At 39.0% G+C, this 18632-nt stretch overlaps 2 protein-coding genes across 8 annotated transcripts in view; one reads left to right on the top strand and one right to left on the bottom strand.

The window, feature by feature from the left end:
• The window catches only part of ORC4 (origin recognition complex subunit 4), a 407571-nt gene that overhangs the window by 131861 nt on the left and 257078 nt on the right, over positions 1 to 18632 (top strand). The gene's annotated exons all lie outside the window — the stretch shown is intronic.
• Positions 1 to 18632, bottom strand: part of MBD5 (methyl-CpG binding domain protein 5) — a 269324-nt gene that overhangs the window by 80291 nt on the left and 170401 nt on the right. For 5 of the 7 annotated variants that reach the window (XM_073305424.1, XM_073305421.1, XM_073305418.1 and 2 more), the window contains 3 exons: positions 7994 to 8689; positions 1830 to 1932; positions 182 to 362 (listed from right to left, as the gene is read on the bottom strand). In XM_073305424.1, the coding sequence (XP_073161525.1) occupies positions 182 to 362; positions 1830 to 1932; positions 7994 to 8106 (397 nt within the window). In that variant the 5' untranslated portion in view covers positions 8107 to 8689. Of the gene's footprint in view, positions 1 to 181; positions 363 to 1829; positions 1933 to 7993; positions 8690 to 13799; positions 13851 to 18632 lie in introns of all 7 variants that reach the window. The other 2 variants (XM_073305422.1, XM_073305419.1) reach the window with 2 other exon arrangements.

Here is an 18632-nt window from a genome sequence, read left to right as displayed (position 1 = left end):
ATCTCTATATGTATCTTAAATTTGGATTTTTTGTTACTTTTCTACTTTAAAATTCTCCTCCCTAAAGTTTCATCAGCATAGGGGGTTGAAATTAGTTATTTACTGTTTTAGAGAACTAGTTTCTAATTTTAAAAATCATGTAGTCAAATTAATCTTTCTTTTCTTGAATAATATTACTCACTTGTTCCACCCCCAGGACTAGTAAGAACCAGTGAAGGATGCGGAACTTCCATGCTTTTATGAAGTGTAGCCACAGCAATAATTTTCCGTTTATGGATGCATAGCTTAGTGACATCTTCATCTGCTTTAACATCTTCAGCAGTTCTCTGTTTCACAGCAGCTCCAGGATCAAAATTAAATACCTGAAAAAAATAATCCTAATATTAGATACATTCATAACAAAGGTAGCAAACTCCAAAAATATACCTTAACTGGAAATGCAATCAGGTTAGAACTAAATGTGCCTTAATTCCTTAAATAAACTCCCTCACATGTCTTACATCTCATGGTCTGTCAGCCTTTATAGCATGTTTTGGAGAATCTCTTGCCTCACTCCTAGACTGCCCTAAAATATCCTCTATTGGATGCTGTTGGCAATCCCACCACTCCAGCTGCAGAAAGAGCCTGCTGAATGCAGACAGTGGTGGGTGGTATACACCTTCTTGCTTTTCCTGCTTCCACCATGGAGGGTTGGTCCTCTCTCACTTCCACCCATCACTCACATCTCCTTCTTTCTCTGTCCACCCAACTAGGGGAGACTGATCCAGAAAATGAATTCCTGAAGCAGTTCAACCAGCCAGCCACTAATCAAGAGAGGGCTGGGTTAGAGAGGGTAAAGGAAAGAGCACCACAGTCTTGTATGACAAAAAAGAGTGGATGCCTAAGGCTGCTTGCAGTAGTAATGAGGCTACATGGTAAGGGAGGATGGAGGGAAATAATTTACTACATTTCCCTTTTGAGATGTGTGTTTGGGTGAGCGGTGGTAGGGAAGGAGAAAGAATCTGTGTCCCAACCACATTGCAGCATTGATTACTGTTAGGAATAGAAAGGCAGCCCTGTAAACCAATGATAATTTTGATAAATATAGAAAGCAAATACAGGTATGCAACCTGTCCTTTGTTTTATTTTAACAGAATTTTAAACAAAACATCATTAGTGCACTAATAGTCAGTTAAAAAAAATCCCATGGATGTCTGGGATTAAGGATAATAGTTTACAATTGTACAATATTATGAATTTCAGGATTTTACCATTACTTGACCCAATTTCTGGATATTATATGAAAGCTACTCTTATATAGCTCTTTATTGCGTGTAAATATAATGAATAGCTATATAAGAGTGGTGGCACTCAATGTATACTAATAATGTATATTTTATAAGCAGAAAAAAAAATAAATTATGGGCCAGAACCCAAAGGTATTGGGAATCCAGTGGAAGGTGCTAAATGTCATCAGATTGCCTTGAAACTACTATATTAGTTAGTTTCATTTTCTGGTTCCCATGCACTAGTACAATGCTATTGCATTACGTTTCCAACACTAGAGGCATATGTGTAAACAAATGGAAAATTTAAATAAAAATTAAATAATGAAAAATATTTGTATTCATGTTAGGTTTTATACTTCCCCTGCCATGACTCCTCCTTCCCTCCAACCAACCAACCTCTGTACAAAAACAAAAATATCCTATATTTTGGATCTTAACTTCATGATATGTCCTTGTAAGTGTACCATTTAAATAGGAATGAAATTATGGCATGGCAGAAATAATGACATCAAAATTTATTTGACAGGCACTGTAGCATACATATTTAAAGCTACTTTTTACCTTGGGAAGAATGAGAGGACATTCCAAGCCACATTTGCAGGTTCCATCAGTCAGCAGGTATGTCTTAACCTGCTCCAAGCAGGATAATAAAGACCCACTGGGACTATAAAGGAATAATATAAATGAATCAATACTTTTAGGTAATGGTTTCCATATACAGATATGTGAAAAATAAAAAAAAATTAAGATAGTGAATGATTCACATTTTTATTATGTTTGATATCTTGTTTTTCATCAGCAGACAGTATTTTATTGGTCAAGATCACACTACAGAAAAAAAAATGCAGATGCAAAGTTGTTTGTGCCAGACACAACATTATTTCTGAGAAAACCACTGATTTTAATGCAGAAACAAAAAGGTGGCCCCACAGAAAAAAACCCAAGGTAACCAAATTTATCAGTATTTATTTATTCATATTGCAGTAGTACTTTAAGGCCTCAAACATAATTAAGGTCCCATTGCACAAACTCACTTATGGCCCTATAAGATCCATGGGTGGACTGTAGCAACCACATAGATCCACACTATGAAGTCAATAGAGCTCCAAGAAGGTGCAGCAGTTCACCTGCACACTGTACTTCACCTGTTCAGACCCTAATATAAGGAAGGATGTCACAAGAGGATACATAGGCCAGTTAAGTGTACATCTTGATTTTGCTGAAACTAAGCTTACAAGCAAGAGATGTTAACTCCAGGAGGACAGTAGTTACATATATAGTTTTTGCTTATTATAGGTTTGGTTTTTCATAAAACACGGGGGCCCAAACCTTGGTTTCTGATAAACTGGACAATTAATACATACTTGGGGCTCTGTAACTCTCTAAAGAAGATCATTGTTTCCATAGCCAAAAAAGAAATCATGTTCCATCCAGACCCAGTAATCCATGAAAGGAGGAAAGACTGTATAACTGAAATCTTATGCTCCCAGAGTGCTCTTGGTTACTTGGTTGTCTAAGCTTTTTATTAAGGAAAGACAAACAGAACTAGAGTGGGATGGCTGAATTCTTGGTGAATAAAAGAGTAAAGAGCCAATTGTATAGAGAACTCCTATTTTGAACAAGCCAACAAACCAACCCTCTCTGCTACATTGATATTTGGATCCAGGAGACAGCCGAATTCAAACACCAAAACATTAGAAGATTTCACATTTAAAACAGATAAATGAACAACTAATTTTAGATGATAAAAATATTAAGCTACACTCAGGGTCAACAACTGCATATGACATTTCTATATGACAGAGGTTTAAATTAATTAATTAATTTTCTTATTGAAGTTGACTGGAGCATTCCAATTTATTTATGAAATAATTAACTTAACAATACTTTAAGTTTTTATATATAACACAGTCATATAAGATCTGAACTACATGGGATGTTAAACTTTTAGATTAAAGTTTTATATGAAAATAAATAAAATTAAACAGTAATTTAAAAGCATACAACAAAGGTATGAGGCAAAAGAGTCAGGCTGGAAAGCAAAACGTATCCTCCTCTAAACTGACACACTTTAGAACAGCGCTTACTCCTCTGAAAAGACTCAGGCATAATTCTACTGTAGGATGATTAAAGCAAGATCCTCTCATTATTACTTCTTCACTCAACAAGTATTATCCCTAGTTTTCAATATTGTCTCTAGAATTCCAGAACTAATGAGTCACATAGTGCTAAATGGAACCGTTACAATCTGTTCTGAATAAGCATACCACGGAACAAATTGTCACTTCGGTTACATCGACGCTTCTAAGTTAATTTAGGTTCTTATCCATGTGTTGTCCCAACCCCCACTCTTCTCCATATAAAAAACCCTCTCACCTGAATTTAGTGGTGCTTTAAATACAGATTAGTTGGCACAGCTGGGGATGAGAGTTAGCTCCAGGGCATGGAGGCCAGGAAAACATTCAAGAGCTTATGTGAGATCTCTTGTAGACTGGTACCTTAAGGAAACTGGCTACATCTCTGAGCAGACCTTGAAAGCTCTTGCAATCATCTGGGTGAGAAGGTGTAGATGGGATGATAGCAGCTGACATCACCTGATACTGAGCCCGAGGCTGTTCCTCCTCAAATAGCTCCTCAGGGAGCTCAGATTCATGGGCTACAAACTGAAACACTGTAGTTTTCCTGGTATGGTGTAAGGGAGGAGGTTCTCACCCACAGAAGTCATGCAGAAGTAAGACATCTTGAGTGGTGAAGATAGCACAATGTTGGATTACTACAAGCAAAAGGGTCTGAGGGCCAGAAAAAAGATACTAGGGTATATGCCTTATCCTATACCCCCTATGAGATCTAAACATGTCTGAAGCCTTTGACACTTCCTCATTCATAAGGTTAAAAAAGGGGCCCCTTGGAGAATATGTAGGAGATCCCTCCCTGCTGTGCTGGGAATCTGAAGATGACAAAAAAAGGATTGTAGATCTGAAAGGCAGTGAGGAGCTGCCAAAGCTGGGGTGGTAGGTTGTAAGTTGAGAGGTAACAACACTAAGCCAGAGCTCAGTGCTATTATAGTGGCAATATTTAGATCTGTGGAGTGCAGCAGAGATCCCAACTCATCTGAAACCTGAAGATCCCTCAGTACCACATACTTCCTTGGTACTGAGAGAAGTGGTCCCATAAACCTAGGGGTGGGAGCAGACAGCATTGGGGTTGACAGTGCTGACGAGTCTCGTTTCACACACTCATGCTGAAGTGAGCAGCACCAAAGAGACCAGTACCAATGGTATTGGTACCATAATAGCCAGTGCAGAAGTGCTTAGTGCTGAGGTAGCCCCTGATGCTCTGGCCTCAGTACCAGACACAGTTAAACTTTCAATCCTAAAGCGGTGAAGGAGTCCTGATAACATGCTCCAGAGGTCTCAGAGTGTGGAGACGCCTTTCTTTGGGAGCAGTGGGGTGACCTGAACTTTGTTTTTACTGGAAATTCCCAGCGGGCATTTGCCTTTGCTTTTCTCAGAGGGGTGATGCTCCTTCTTCTCTGAAGACTTAGCTTTAACAGTCCTACCTACAGCCAAAGCTGGTCTTTGAAGATGAAGCCTGGGAGCTAGTGGATCCAGAACTCACAGAAGCACTTCTGGACAGAAGTGGAACTTCTTCAGTGGTGCCTGCCCAACCCAGATCAGACCCCAGACTAACAAAAAAAAAAAGTTAGGCGTGCCCTCTTGCCTTTTGAAGTCTTCTTAGAAAAGAACTTGCACACCAAGCCATTGTCAGGGATATAGGCTCCCCAAGACAAAAATGGTAACTGATGTTTCCCACTGTTAAATGGAATTGCCACAGCACAAGAAGGGCACAATACTTAATAGTTGGACAACTTAGTATGGGACATCTCTAAGCCCCAGGATTGGGAAGAAGTTCCTGACCAGATTTAAAAAAAATAAATAAAAAAGGAAGGAAGGTAAAACTTCCAAAACTAAAAAAAATATCAAAAATCTGTGAACAGTAACTATCTTAACTAACCATACCTATCAGTAATATACAGAATCTATGAGAAACTGTGAAAAATGTTGCACCCAGATGCAGACGCTAGGAAGCTCCATCTCATAGTCACGAGAAATAAGAAGGAACTGAGTGATGGTTGAGCCCACTCCAGCATTTCTGACCTTGGTATGGGGGCATGCTGACAGTCAGGTTACATGAGTGGCCCCAATGGACACTGCTGGCCAGAACACTCTGATCTCAAATGCCTGGGGTGTATGCGCACCTAGAGTGGACAAGCACGTGAAGCAGCAGCAAAAATTTGGATGCTTCCTGTTTATGGCTGACGGAAAGGAACTTAGCGTGGCTGGGGCTGTGGTCTCTTGTACTGTATTAACTCACCTAACATCTGGATCTGCAAAACGGTACTGTACATGGCATACAGAAAGTTGGGACAATTGTGGCCAGGAGCTGGAGATCTGCAGAAGCAGTTCTTGATGAAAAATAATGGTGATATCCAGTAGGAAACATTTGCAAACCTTTTCAAGATTCATGTTGTTTACAGCTATTACAGGGATTATCCTCTTAACTTCCTTGCACAAGGAACAAGGAAGTTTAAAAAAACTGTAAAAACAATGGATATTTGGAACAAGCCTTGTGGTGAGGGGGAAAGCAGTAAACGTGGTATATCTTGACTTTAGTAAAGCTTTTGATACTGTCTCGCATGACTGTCTCATAAACTCAGGAAATGCAACCTAGATGGAGCTACTATATGGTGGGTGCATAACTGGTTGGAAAACCATTCCCAGAGAGTAGTTATCAGTGGTTCACAGTCATGCTGGAAGGGCATAACGAGCAAGGCATAAGAAGTTCTGGGTCCGATTCTGTTCAATATCTTCATCAATAATTTAGATAATGGCATAAAGAGTACACTTATAAAGTTTGTGGACAATACCAAGTTGGGAGGGGTTGCAAGTGCTTTGGAGGGTAGGATTAAAATTCAAAATGATCTGGACAAACTGGAGAAATGGTCTGAAGTAAATAGGATGAAATTCAGTAAGGACAAATGCAAAGTACTTCACTTAGAAAGGAACTATCAGTTGCACACATACAAAACGGGAAATGACTGCCTAGGAAGGAGTACTGCAGAAAGGGATCTGGGGGTCAAAGTGGACCACAAGCTAAATATGAGTCAACAATGTAACACTGTTGCAAAAAAAGTGAACAGCATTCTGGGATGTATTAGCAGGAGTGTTGTAAGCAAGACATGAGAAGTAATTCTTCCGCTCCACTCAGCATTAATTAAGTCTCAACTGGAGTGTCGGGTCCAGTTCTGGGCACCACCTTTCAAGAAAGATGTGACTTATGATATGACTTATGAGGAGAGACTGAGGGAACTGGGATTATTTAGTCTGCAGAAGAGAAGAATGAGGGGGGATTTGATAGCAGCCTTCATCTACCTGAAAGGGGGTTCCAAAGAGGATGGATCTAGACTGTTCTCAGTAGTACCAGATGACAGAACAAGGAGTAATGGTCTCAAGTTGCAGTGTGAGAGGTTTAGATTGGATATTAGGAAAACCTTTTTCACTAGGAGGGTGGTGAAACACTGGAATGGGTTACCTAGGGAGGTGATGGAATCTCCTTCCTTAGAGGTTTATAAGGTCAGGCTTGACAAAGTCCTGGCTAGGATGATTTAGTTGGGGACTGGTCCTGCTTTGAGCAGGGGGTTGGACTAGATGACCTCCTGTGGTCCATTCCAACCCTGATATTCTATTATTCTATGTGAACAAATTGGAGACAGTCCAGAGAAGAGAAACAAAATGATTATAGGTCTAGAAAACATGACCTATGAGGGAAGAATGAAAAAATTTGGTTTGTTTAATCTGGAAAAGAGAAGACGGAGAGGGGACATTATAACAGTTTTCAAAGACATAAAAGGTTGCTACAAGGAGAAGGGAAAAGAATTGTTCTTCTTAACCTCCGAGGATTGAACTAGAAGAAATGGGCTTAAATTGCAGCAGGGGAGGTGTAGGTTGAACATTAGGAAAAACTTCCTGTCAGGGTGGTTAATCACTGGAATAAATTGCCTAGGGAGGCTGTGGAATCTCCATCATTGGAGATTTTTAAGAGCAGGTTAGACAAATACCTGTCAGGAATGGTCTCGAAGATAATACTTAGTCCTGCCATGAGTGCAGGAGACTGGACTAGATGAACTCTCAAGGTCCCTTCCAGTCCTATGATTCTATGATAAATCTAGGAAAACTAAGGCAAAAGAGGTAAATGTAAAATATTTTGAGTTTGTATTACATGGACTGAATAATAAAAAATGTAAGTGGTGTTATATCTGACATACTTATCAGCTATAAAAATCTATGTGAACAATTCAAAACAACAGAAAAGTAAGAAGCAGCACAGAATTATTCATGCTACTTTACATCCGGCCTAGTTAAAAAAATACAGTAATTAAAACTGGATACTGGAATTTATCAAACAAAGCAGCAACAAAAAACAAACGACAGGCCGAATTCTCAGGTGGTCCAACCTGGAACAGCTCAGCTGATTTAGACAGAGCTGCACCAATTAACACAAGCAGAACATTTGGTTTAATATTTCCAGAAGGAAAAATACATAAAGTTACTATACATCATCAGGAGAGTCACTGTCTTAAACTAGTATATGCTTTCTGTCATGACTAAAATAAATAAATAACTAAATAAATAATAAAAAGAGCACACAATTTACATAATCCTCACCTGATATAGAGCACTCCATTTTGATCCACTCGACGTTGCCAGCCAACTGGAACTTGTACTGCTGGCAGACCTCCATCTTTGTCCCCTCCGTCACACTCCTTTCCGCCATTCATTTTTCTGTTTCTGCTTATGACTCTTCAAAGATATCAACAGTAAGATGATATCCTTATATTACATGTCATTATGGCCTTCAAAAGAAGGACATTCAATACATCTTTACCCAGATTGTACAAAGTGCATTGGGAGGCTCCAGCTCAATTTGGAACCAAGTCCTTAAAATTTGCCATTTTTTTTTGCTAATGAGTCAGTTTCCCATTATAATGCACATTAAATATGCAATGTTTATTATGTATTCATAAGGATGAACTACATGGGTAAAAATGAGTGCTTCCAATTTAGGAAAATCATAATTCACCAATGCTCTATTACCTGTCAGAAAGGGGATGGGGGGGGGGGGGAAGTGAATTTCTTAGTTTGACAGCATGACTCCAAGCTTGATGACTGTCTAAGATAACTTGTATTTTGTGAGAGCTAGTCTCATTTTTACAGATATGAGTCAGAGTTAATACCTCCAGGTATTACACCCTTTATATGCCACATTCTTTTTGCTTTCTCTTTATCTTCCACTCATTATCCAAGGTGCTGCAGGTATCTTCTGGTGATTCTTTCATGACTTCACAATTCGAATAAAACAACCTGAAAAAACACACAGCTGTGTAAACACATGCAGCTAAACAAATGTGCAATAAAATGATCTGACAATTCAAATACCATAAGCCACTTATTTACTCTCTTTCATCACCCAAGGCCTGATTTTGTAACCTTTACTCACTAATATAGCCTCATCCATTTAAGGTACTCAGAATCAAACCTTTAACCCTTAAAGAAATTTTCAAAGTAAACCTGAGCGGAAGTGTAAACTTGCAAATGTATATCGTTTACATATGAATGCCACTGACGTATTCACATATTAAATCTAAGAGTGTGTGATGTTAGTCACCAAGAGGTTACCACACAATTTGGATCAATGAAATAGCCCATTTTAACTCAATGGTAGTACAGAAGTATTCTCATACAAGTTACAACTGAACCACTTGCCCCAGTTAATGGCTTAAAAAACTTATTTCTAAAATGAAATTTAGTTAAATGTTTTTAAACTGAAAAGAACTGTAGAACAGTCTAATATATTTGAGCTTTAATTCTACCCAAGTAATCAAATAAAAAAAATCATTGCAAAAAATAAGACTGCATCACTTGATTTCTCAGTGCAGATGTGGTATCCTAGTTTGCATGTTCTTCTGCATGATCTCATCTGAGCACCTACTGAACTGCCTGATTGGCACAGAAAAAGTAATAAACTTGTCTCATAACATTATATTGTATGAGTAAGCCCTATTGTTCACAATGACATGAACTCCTGTTATCTCCCCAAAATGAAGACTTATAAGTATTTCAAGAGAGAATTAACTCTCTAGAAAGCAAGTTTTATTAAGGTGAAGCTGAATAGGAAAGATTTAGTTTGAACGCTAAATATACTGTAAAAGCTATAAAACAATAGTTCTAGAAATCAAAAAGTAAGACACTGATGAATCTCCACAGCAGTATTGATGCTGTTAGAGCTTTTATTTTGAAATAGTTTAATGCTATATCTGCTCTATCTTTCTTGCTAACTATTATTTTCAAATACAATACTTTGCCTGTTGAATCAGCTGATTGTAACAGGGAATGTGCTTCAAGAGAGAAACAGTTCAAATGTATTGCATATCAAACATCCTATGCCAGTGCAACAGTAAGGTTGCAGAGAGAGAGAGAGAGAAAGAATGCAAAAATTAAAATTTCCTACACCAACACCGGCTTGTCCATAATGCAAATATTTTGTGGCATATACTTAAAAGCAAAGCAATTATAATATTAAACTATGGATTTAACAAGAAAAAAAGAACAATCCCCCACCCACAAACACAACGTTGAGCATTCTATAGGACCACATACATTTCTTGTATCATATGGATGTACTTAAGCAGTGCACATTCTTTGAACTGAGCTATTTTTACATATGAACATCAAGAAGTTTACACTTTCTTTCTTTAGACCCTTGTGTGATACTAGAATGGCATGGACTAGAAGGACAAGGATGCAGGCTGGACACTGTCTTGTTTAAGGTTACAGAGACTTGGGAGTAAACCTTCAGTTGGGATAAGGGAGCTAGATGCTGGTTTTGGGACTTGTTCCTCAGCCATGAAGAAGGTCCAAGGAATAGCCTGTAATCTTGCTCTGAAGAAACCCATCTTACATTTTCCCCACCCTGGAGGTCCCTTATGGGGATGTAAGCCTTGAGAACACATGATATTTTAAATAAATACAAGTTTGGTGGACAATAAGGGGCTTAAGAATTGGTCAGGGAAGGTCCTGGTTAAAAGACAAAAGTCAGGCTAAATCCAACTGCTTCTTCACACCTCATGAGCTGCCCAACATATGCAGGGCATCTTGTCTGAAGTATGCGCCTCTTGACTTTACATTTTGCGCTGTGCATGCATGCCTTTCAATTTTTAAGTAGACATAGTTTATTTTACTACTAAATTGGGAGGTCTTACGAGCACCAGTGAACACAGAGAAAGGACACAAAGGAACAGAGAGATTAGATACACAGGCAGGAAATAAATGTAAAAGCTTGGAAAAAATTATACTAATTTATCTGCTGAAGAACAACCATTCAAATTGGAGGGAGAAGCCTAGAATTTAGGTGTCTGGTATCTTCAGCAGTGCTCTCTGAGATGAACGTCCCTGCCTTTGGAACTTCCTACCTGCCACTGCCCATACAAGCCTGTAAGGTGGATGACTACAATGAAATCGATCTAGGTGTCACCATGAAGGCCATACAGAGGTTTCAGCTGACACAACATGCAGCCTCATGTCTCTTTCAGAGTTACATGTCAATAAAAGCATATTACATGTCATGCTATGCTCTACACCAATCTACCACCCAATATCAGATCTTTTTCAAGATCCTGGTCTTCCTTTATGAGTCCCTCAATGAGAAATAAATTGGAACCTACATATATAATCTATTGACACTGCAATGATGGACAAATACACTGCAACTGATGGAGCCTAAGATGAGCTTCATTGAAGTTAGAAGCAGAGCCCTGCACTATAAAATTCTCTTCCACCACAGATCAGATTGAACTCATATCTTGTCACTTTCAGAGTTCAGTATCTTCTCTCTTCTTTTCAGAGACCTTTCCTTCCTATACTGTCACAGTAAAATTGCCCCATGGGAATATCCCAGTCACAGTAAAATTGCCCCCGCAGGGGGGTCCCATGGGTAAGCCGCAGCATTGTATATTGCTAATACTTTCATATGCATTGGAAAGGATCTTGGGAAGGGCTGAAGGTGTGAGTGTGGAGTGAAAGATTCCTTTGCAGGTTGCGAGATGCTGAAGGGGGAGGAAGGAAGAATGGAACGGGTTAACTCAACGATTCAGCTAGGCTTGAAGATAAGGGGTGAAACTGCCACTCAAGGCCAATGCACACACAAACAAGCTCCCTGCTGCTAAACAGCCAAAAGCGTGTGGGAAAGGAGAACTGAACCAGACAGACCTAAAAGGGGGGTGCAAAACTAGCGAAGGTCAGAGAATGAGGACATAACAGTCTTGCGACCCTGAAGCCGATGTGTTTTGGGGAGACCGAGGAAGCCTCGGAAGGCCGGTTTGGACTGGTACAGAGAGCATGGGGGATAAAGGACCCTGGACAAAACGCCCCCAGAAGAACCCAGGACTTAAAACCCTCCCAAGAGCTAAAGCAAGTTGGAGATCAACAGCAGACCCTGGACAGCCTGTGCACAGGACAGAACTCTCGTCCACCCTTCCCCCTCTTCTTCTTAAGTTACATCCTGACTTGGCCAGCCTCGGGTGGTGCGTATGTGAGTATGAAAGTGGGTTAGGGCTAGGGCACTAACACTTTCTTTCTTCCTCAGAGTGATGTGGGAGCATTCCCAGCACTCACCGCTGTTATTTTATTAATAAAACTTTACATTAAGTCACTTGGTGTGCTCCTTCATCTCCTCCCTTAACAATCCTGCGGCCTCAGCCTGATCAGCTGATGCCTCAGGCAGACTGGTAACATAAATCTGTCACAATACCACCAATACAGGATGGTACCAAAGAGCATGAAGACACTTCTCTCTCCCACAGAGTTCATTCACTATGCAATGTTATATGCTATAACTTAGGGAGCAGCAGAGAATATAGTCAAACAACTAAAATATAGTCAAACAACTTGCCTAGCGTCAGACAACACTAGACCTATCTTTTAATCTCCATATATGGCAATCAGAAACCATGGTGATAGGCACATTGGAAATACAGGGACAGGATAGACTAGCTAGAGTTTGGCAAAGCGCAGGTCGCACTGCAAGACTTTTTTGTGCAGTCACGATTTAGCGGAACATTATTTTATTTTATCTTTTCTATTTTATTTTTGTTTGCTTTGTTCTGATTACTTGGATGTCTTAGGCCAGGTCAGTTTTTATGAAGTGCAAGACTAAGTTAGTTTTTAGCTCTGTATATTATTATTGTACAGTGTACTTTTGTTATAAATTCTGCATTAGACAATGAAATAAATCAATATTTTCAGTTAGAATTAACTTTGTATAATAACAAAAAATCATCAAAATTTAAAATACTGAGCCACATTGAAGCAGGTGGGATAAATATTAAGGAGAACTGCTATCTCTCACCCTGCTAATAGAAGTAATTTGCTTGTTCATGCTGCTATTTAATGTAACCATATTGGACCCATTATTAGGAAATTATAGCCAATATACATTTGAAAATATATTTTAAATGATTTTTAAGTAACTCTGTTTTATTGGTTTTGCAATGTATTGTGTCAGCTAACACTGATTAATACCATGATATTTAAAAGCATCTTGTGTTGATCAGATCAGCCATTTCCTGTTATACATGGCTTGAAAATATGATAAACAGTGAGAGTAATTTGCATAACTGCCTGTGTAGAAAATTTTCAAATATTTTTAGCTAGTACAGTAAGGAGGCACAAAATGCTTGTTTCAGCCAAGAATATCTTTTTAGACTAAGGCTTCTTTCTGTCAAGCCTTTTGACCTTGAGAAGTGTTCAAGGCTGAAGGATTTGCGAACAGCAACAGCAGAATTTTAATATCATAAAAATAGGAGCATATGTATGATTTTAACACATAGGCCACATGGAATTAACATGTCAGTTTTTTTCAGGTATAAGTATTACATACAACATACCGCAGTGAAGGCCCTAAACAGAAAACACTGAACTGTGCTACTCAGCTTGGCAAACATGGGCTTCTGATCCCGCAATTTACTGCACCCGTGTGGAGCACCACTGAAGCCAGTGACTCCACCTGTACTGAATTGCAGGAACAGGGCCTTGGTTTTTGTCTAGAAGTTCTCACACACAGTGGCACATAACATTATAATTTCATTCTTTGCCTAGTCACGTGCATATGTCTGTGCATGTATATGTTAGGGAATGCTAGTGGAAAGTGAGCTTAGTGTAATATATTACAACAGTATTGTATGCATTTCCACTATATTAAGTGTAATGATAAATTATCAAAAATTATTTATTGTAGCCATTGCACATTAATATCAATATATAATTAATAAAAATAAGCAGCTGACATGAACATTTTCGTACAAATCTTTTGTTAGCCACATTGGTGTGGTGGCAATCTTTAATTATTTTATTATGTAGAACCTATAATAAGATATGCATGATACTAGAAATTTACATTTTAAACATCTGATCTTACCAAGTGTTGATCACTTCCAAAGAAGCACTCAGCATATCCCTATTATCAAGCCTTCAGGCAGGCAGTAAAAAATGATAATGGAGTCCAATGACAGATAAAGGAAAGGGGAAAGAGATATAATTCAAATTGTTTAATCATGGTACACTTTTTTGGTCCTAGAGGTCTTTAATAAAAAACAAACAAACAAACAACTCAATTATAGAAATGTAGGACTGGAAAGGACCTTGATTGGTCACCTAGTGCAATCCCGCTGCACTGAGGCAGGATCAATTTTATTTAACCATTCCTAATAGGTGTTTGTCTAACCAGTTCTTAAAATCCTCTAAGGACAGAGACTCCACAACCTTCCCAGGTAATGTGTTCTAGCACTTAAGTACCCTTAAAGTTTGGAAATCTTTCTTAATGTCTAACCTAAATCTCCCTTGCTGCAATTTAAGCCCATTACTTCTTCTGTCCTCAGTGGTTAACATGAACAAATTTATCACCCTCTTTATAACAATTTTTTATTTACTTGAAGACAATTGTGTGTCTCTCCCCCCGCCCCACAGTTTTCTCTTCTCCAGACTAAGCAAATCTAATTTTTTCAATCTTTCCTTGCAGGTCATGTTTTCTAGACCTTCAATCATTTTTGTTGCTCTCCTCTAGACTTTCTCCAATTTGTCCACATCTTTCCTGAAATGTGGCACCCAGAACTGGACATAACACTCCAGGTGAGACCTTATAAGTGCTGAAGTGCTGAAAATGGAAGAATTACTTCTCATGATGTTGTTTTTATAATAAATATTATATGAAAGCATAGGGCAAAGGATTCTAGGTGGACAGTTAGTAGTGCAGAGCTAGACAAAAGCAGTAAGTTCTTAGGAGAGAACTGAAGGAGGAGGGGAAAGACGGGCAGTGGCATAGCAGCATCACACTATTAAGTTAGTGAACATTTTGGTGAATCAATGTAGATTTCAATGCCAATAAGGATCAACAAGTGAAAGATGGAATTAAAGAGAATGACAGCTTCCACGGTGAAAGTGTGTCACCGACAGAATACATGGCCTTGACCTAGTTTCTGAGATCCCTACTTTTCTCACCAACTCAAGTCTTCTACTAAGTCAACATCACAAAAATGACTGCTCCTCCTGACTAGCAATTTTTTTTTTTAATATCTTGTCTAAATTCTCCATATACTTGCTCCATCCTAAAGTAATGACTCTCAGACATCAGGGCCACCCATTCTAATATGTATATTCTCTGTGTAACCTTCTTAGTAATTTCAAGAGTTAGGGAGTTGCTCTTTTGTTTATGTTGTCCTATCTATCTTGAATACTCTTCCACTCTCTCCACACCAAGTCACTGCCTCTCCTTATACTGTGCTTTAAACCATTCTTTTTAGCTTTGTTTTGAAGTTAACTCAGGGAAATATGTTAAAAGATATTTCATGTAAACACTATATAAAAACACTGTACTGGTATTTGTGTTATCACTTTTTAAAAAAAAGCTTCCTCCAATTATTGCTTAATATGCTTTAGTTTTTAATAATCCATGTTCTTACTTTTTTGTAATTCTGCATTTTAGGATCTACCAAACCTATCCCTCTCCATGCTATGTAGTCAATGCTTCCAAGTAAAACATTATCAGTTCTTTTTAAACCCATGGTAAAATGGGAAAATTTAGTGAAAAACAAAAAGTACCGGTAATTTAGAAACTAAAAACAACAGTCTAAACTTGTGCTTTATCACAAAACTACAAACATAACATTTATTTCACTGAGTTCAACTAATAAGAACTAAACTCAGCTAATTAAATTTTGGTGACCTAATATATCCAAACTAGTCTATATAATTCAAAAAACTAATAATTCCATGAATGTCCAAAGCATCTACTGCACAGCCAGAGAAAGGATACTTATACGACTTGATGGATGTTTGCTGACTTCTGTGTGTGTGCAGAAAATAGGGCTTGCTTTTTCTTGGAGAAGGGCCCCAGACTATAGACTTAACTTTTGCAAGAACTAAGAGCATCCACAAAACTCCCACTTCATGATCCAAAGACAAACCTCACTTTTTAAAAACTTTGCTTTCCCTTATAGAATTACTTATTAGCCTTCTTTATAACTAAAAACAAACACCACATGCACTTTTCCTTCCGGTAGGGAGAAGTTGAGAGAAAAACTTTCCTTGCCTGAAAGTCAGTTTATTTATTTTTAACGTTGGAATAATTTTAGATAACACAGTGATGAGTGTCACATAAGAACACAGAACAAACAAACTACATGCTAACAAAAGAGGAAATGCCATTACAAAGCATAGCTCTGGGGATGGAAGCACATCATCAATTTTTAGCTTCCCAAAGTAAAGATCTTGATGTTCAGGCTATGCAAAGTTAAAATGAGACCTCATTTGGCTATTACTTACTAATTATTAATTTCTGTTTAAGTATTTAAAAGCAATTAATTAGGATTCTCAACTGTCATCTAATTAGACAACAATGCTTGTTGATTTAATTTCTGGAGTGTTTTTAATTTTTAAAACTCAGCATTCTGCTGACTAATGAGATTAATTTTGAACATTTTGTGAAGTGTTATTTTCACTTAAGCAATTAACTTAATCACAACAAATGTGAGGATAAAGGTTTCCTCTCTCTGCTGTTCTTACTTTGTTGTACTGAATTCTAGGAGTAAAGTATTGCTGCACATATGACGACATAATACATTACTTTCTATTTTGAGAGAGAGCCCCCTGCAAACCTGCCCATAAATGGGGAAAACAAAGGATAGACTGTGGCAATCTTAAAATTGAGCTACGATGAATTGAAATGATACAGTTTTAAACTGCACCAGCTTGGGGTGGGGTTTGAACTACTGCTGCTTACTTTGTTATGATACTGGCCTCAACTGTACCAGTGTGAGCTCTGCTTTGTGCTGGTGCAGTATTTCCGCACTGCGGGGAGTGGAGGGCTGGGGGAGGCAAGGGGCAATGGTGTAACTTCACTGGCCTAGTTGCACAGGCATGAATTTCCTTAGAGCAGACAGACTGATTTAACCATTCTGTAAAATGCAATAATGACATCCTTCTTCAGAAGAGTCTTATGTTTAATTCACTCATGTTTATAAAGAATTCCAAGATGCTTGAATGAAAGGTGCTATAGAAGTGCAAAATACTATATAATACATTTTTTCCAATATACGTGGAATTCATGTCTTTAAATCAAGATTTGGATGTCTTCCAAAAATTGTGATGTTGTTAACCAGAAGATATGGACTTGATGCAGGAATTAGTGGTGAAATTCTGTGGTCTGTGTTTATAGAATCATAGAAATGTAGAGCTGGAAGAGACCTCAAAAGGTCATGTAGTGTAGTCCATTCCCCTGTGCTGTGGAAGGACCAAGTACACCTAGACCATCCCTGACAGATGTTTGTCTGACCTATTCTTAAAAACCTCCGATGATGGGGATTCCACAACCTCCCAGCAGTTACCTATCCTTAAAATTAAAAAACTTTTCGTAAAACCCCTTCTAAATTTCTCTTGCTGCTGGTTAAGCAGATTATTTCTTGTCCTACTTTCAGTGGACCTAGAGAACGACTCATCACCATCCTCTTAATAACAGCCCTTAACTTATCAGGTCTCTACCGTTCCCAGTCTTCTTTTCTCAAGACGAAGTATGCCAAATTTTTTTTTAAACATTTCCTCTTGTTGCTCTCCTCTGGTCTCTCTCCAATTTGTCCACATCTTTCTTGAAGAGTAGCGCCCAAAGCTGGACGTAGTACTCCAGCTGAAGTGCCAAGGGGGACAATTACCTCCCATGTCTTACATGACACTCCTAATGATATACTGCAGAATCATATTAGCCATTTTCACAACTGCACCACATTGACTCTCATTCAATTATGATCCGCTGTAACATGGGTTCTCAAACTTCATTGCACCACGACCCCCTTTGGGCAACGAAAATTACTGTATGACCCCAGAAGGGGAGAACCAAAGCTTGAGTCCGCCTGAGCCCCACTGCTCCGGGGGGGGGGGGGGGAGGGTGGGCAGGTAAGGGCACAGCTGAAGTCCAAGGGCTTCAGCCCCAGGCAGGGGGCCTGTAACCTGAGCCCCTCCACCCAGGACCGAAGCCCTTGGGCTTTGGATACAGCCCTAGGCGCTGGGGCTCGGGCTCCAGGCCTGGGCCCCAGCAAGTCTAAGTCAGCCCTGGCGACCCTATTAAAATGGGGTCACAACCCACTTTGGGGTCCTGACTCAGAGTTTGAGAACCTCTGCACTATAATATAACCCCAGATCATTTTTGTCAGTACTACTGCCTAGTCAAATATTCCATATTTTGTATTTGTGCATTTGACTTTTCCTAAAGTGTACTTGTGAGAGAGTGTTGAGCAACAGCAGCTGTACCAACACTCTCATCACTGTGTCACCAATTACATCGCCACAGAGTAAACCTAAGAGGCAAAGTTGTGCCTAATTGACAGACTGGGAATGGGCTGGAGAGAGCTCCAAGGCTAGTTAACCTATTAGCCCAGACAGTAGAAAGGCACAGGAAGGAAATAGGGGGTGGGGGGAAGACTGGCAGGCTTTTGAGAGTCAGAGCCAGGAGATATCTCTGAAAGGAAAGATACCTTCTGTCTCCCCTCTCCAAGGCTGTGCGCGCTAAGCAATTGTATGCTATTGTACATACAATTCTGCACAATTTGTAAGGATGGTGGGGAGAACATTGTAAATAAATTGCACAAGGTGTTTGACCAGAAAAATGTTTCTGAGTGGTTTGTGGTTAGAAAAGAGAAAGGAGTTGGACGACACCCTGTCATAGTGTTACTTTGCACTTTTCTTTATGGAATTTCATCTTGTT

The sequence above is a fragment of the Lepidochelys kempii genome, chromosome 11 (assembly GCF_965140265.1).
Source record: "Lepidochelys kempii isolate rLepKem1 chromosome 11, rLepKem1.hap2, whole genome shotgun sequence".
Taxonomy (NCBI): domain Eukaryota; kingdom Metazoa; phylum Chordata; order Testudines; family Cheloniidae; genus Lepidochelys; species Lepidochelys kempii.
Note: the sequence above shows the minus strand (reverse complement) of the source record. Positions and strands in the feature narration are given on the sequence as shown.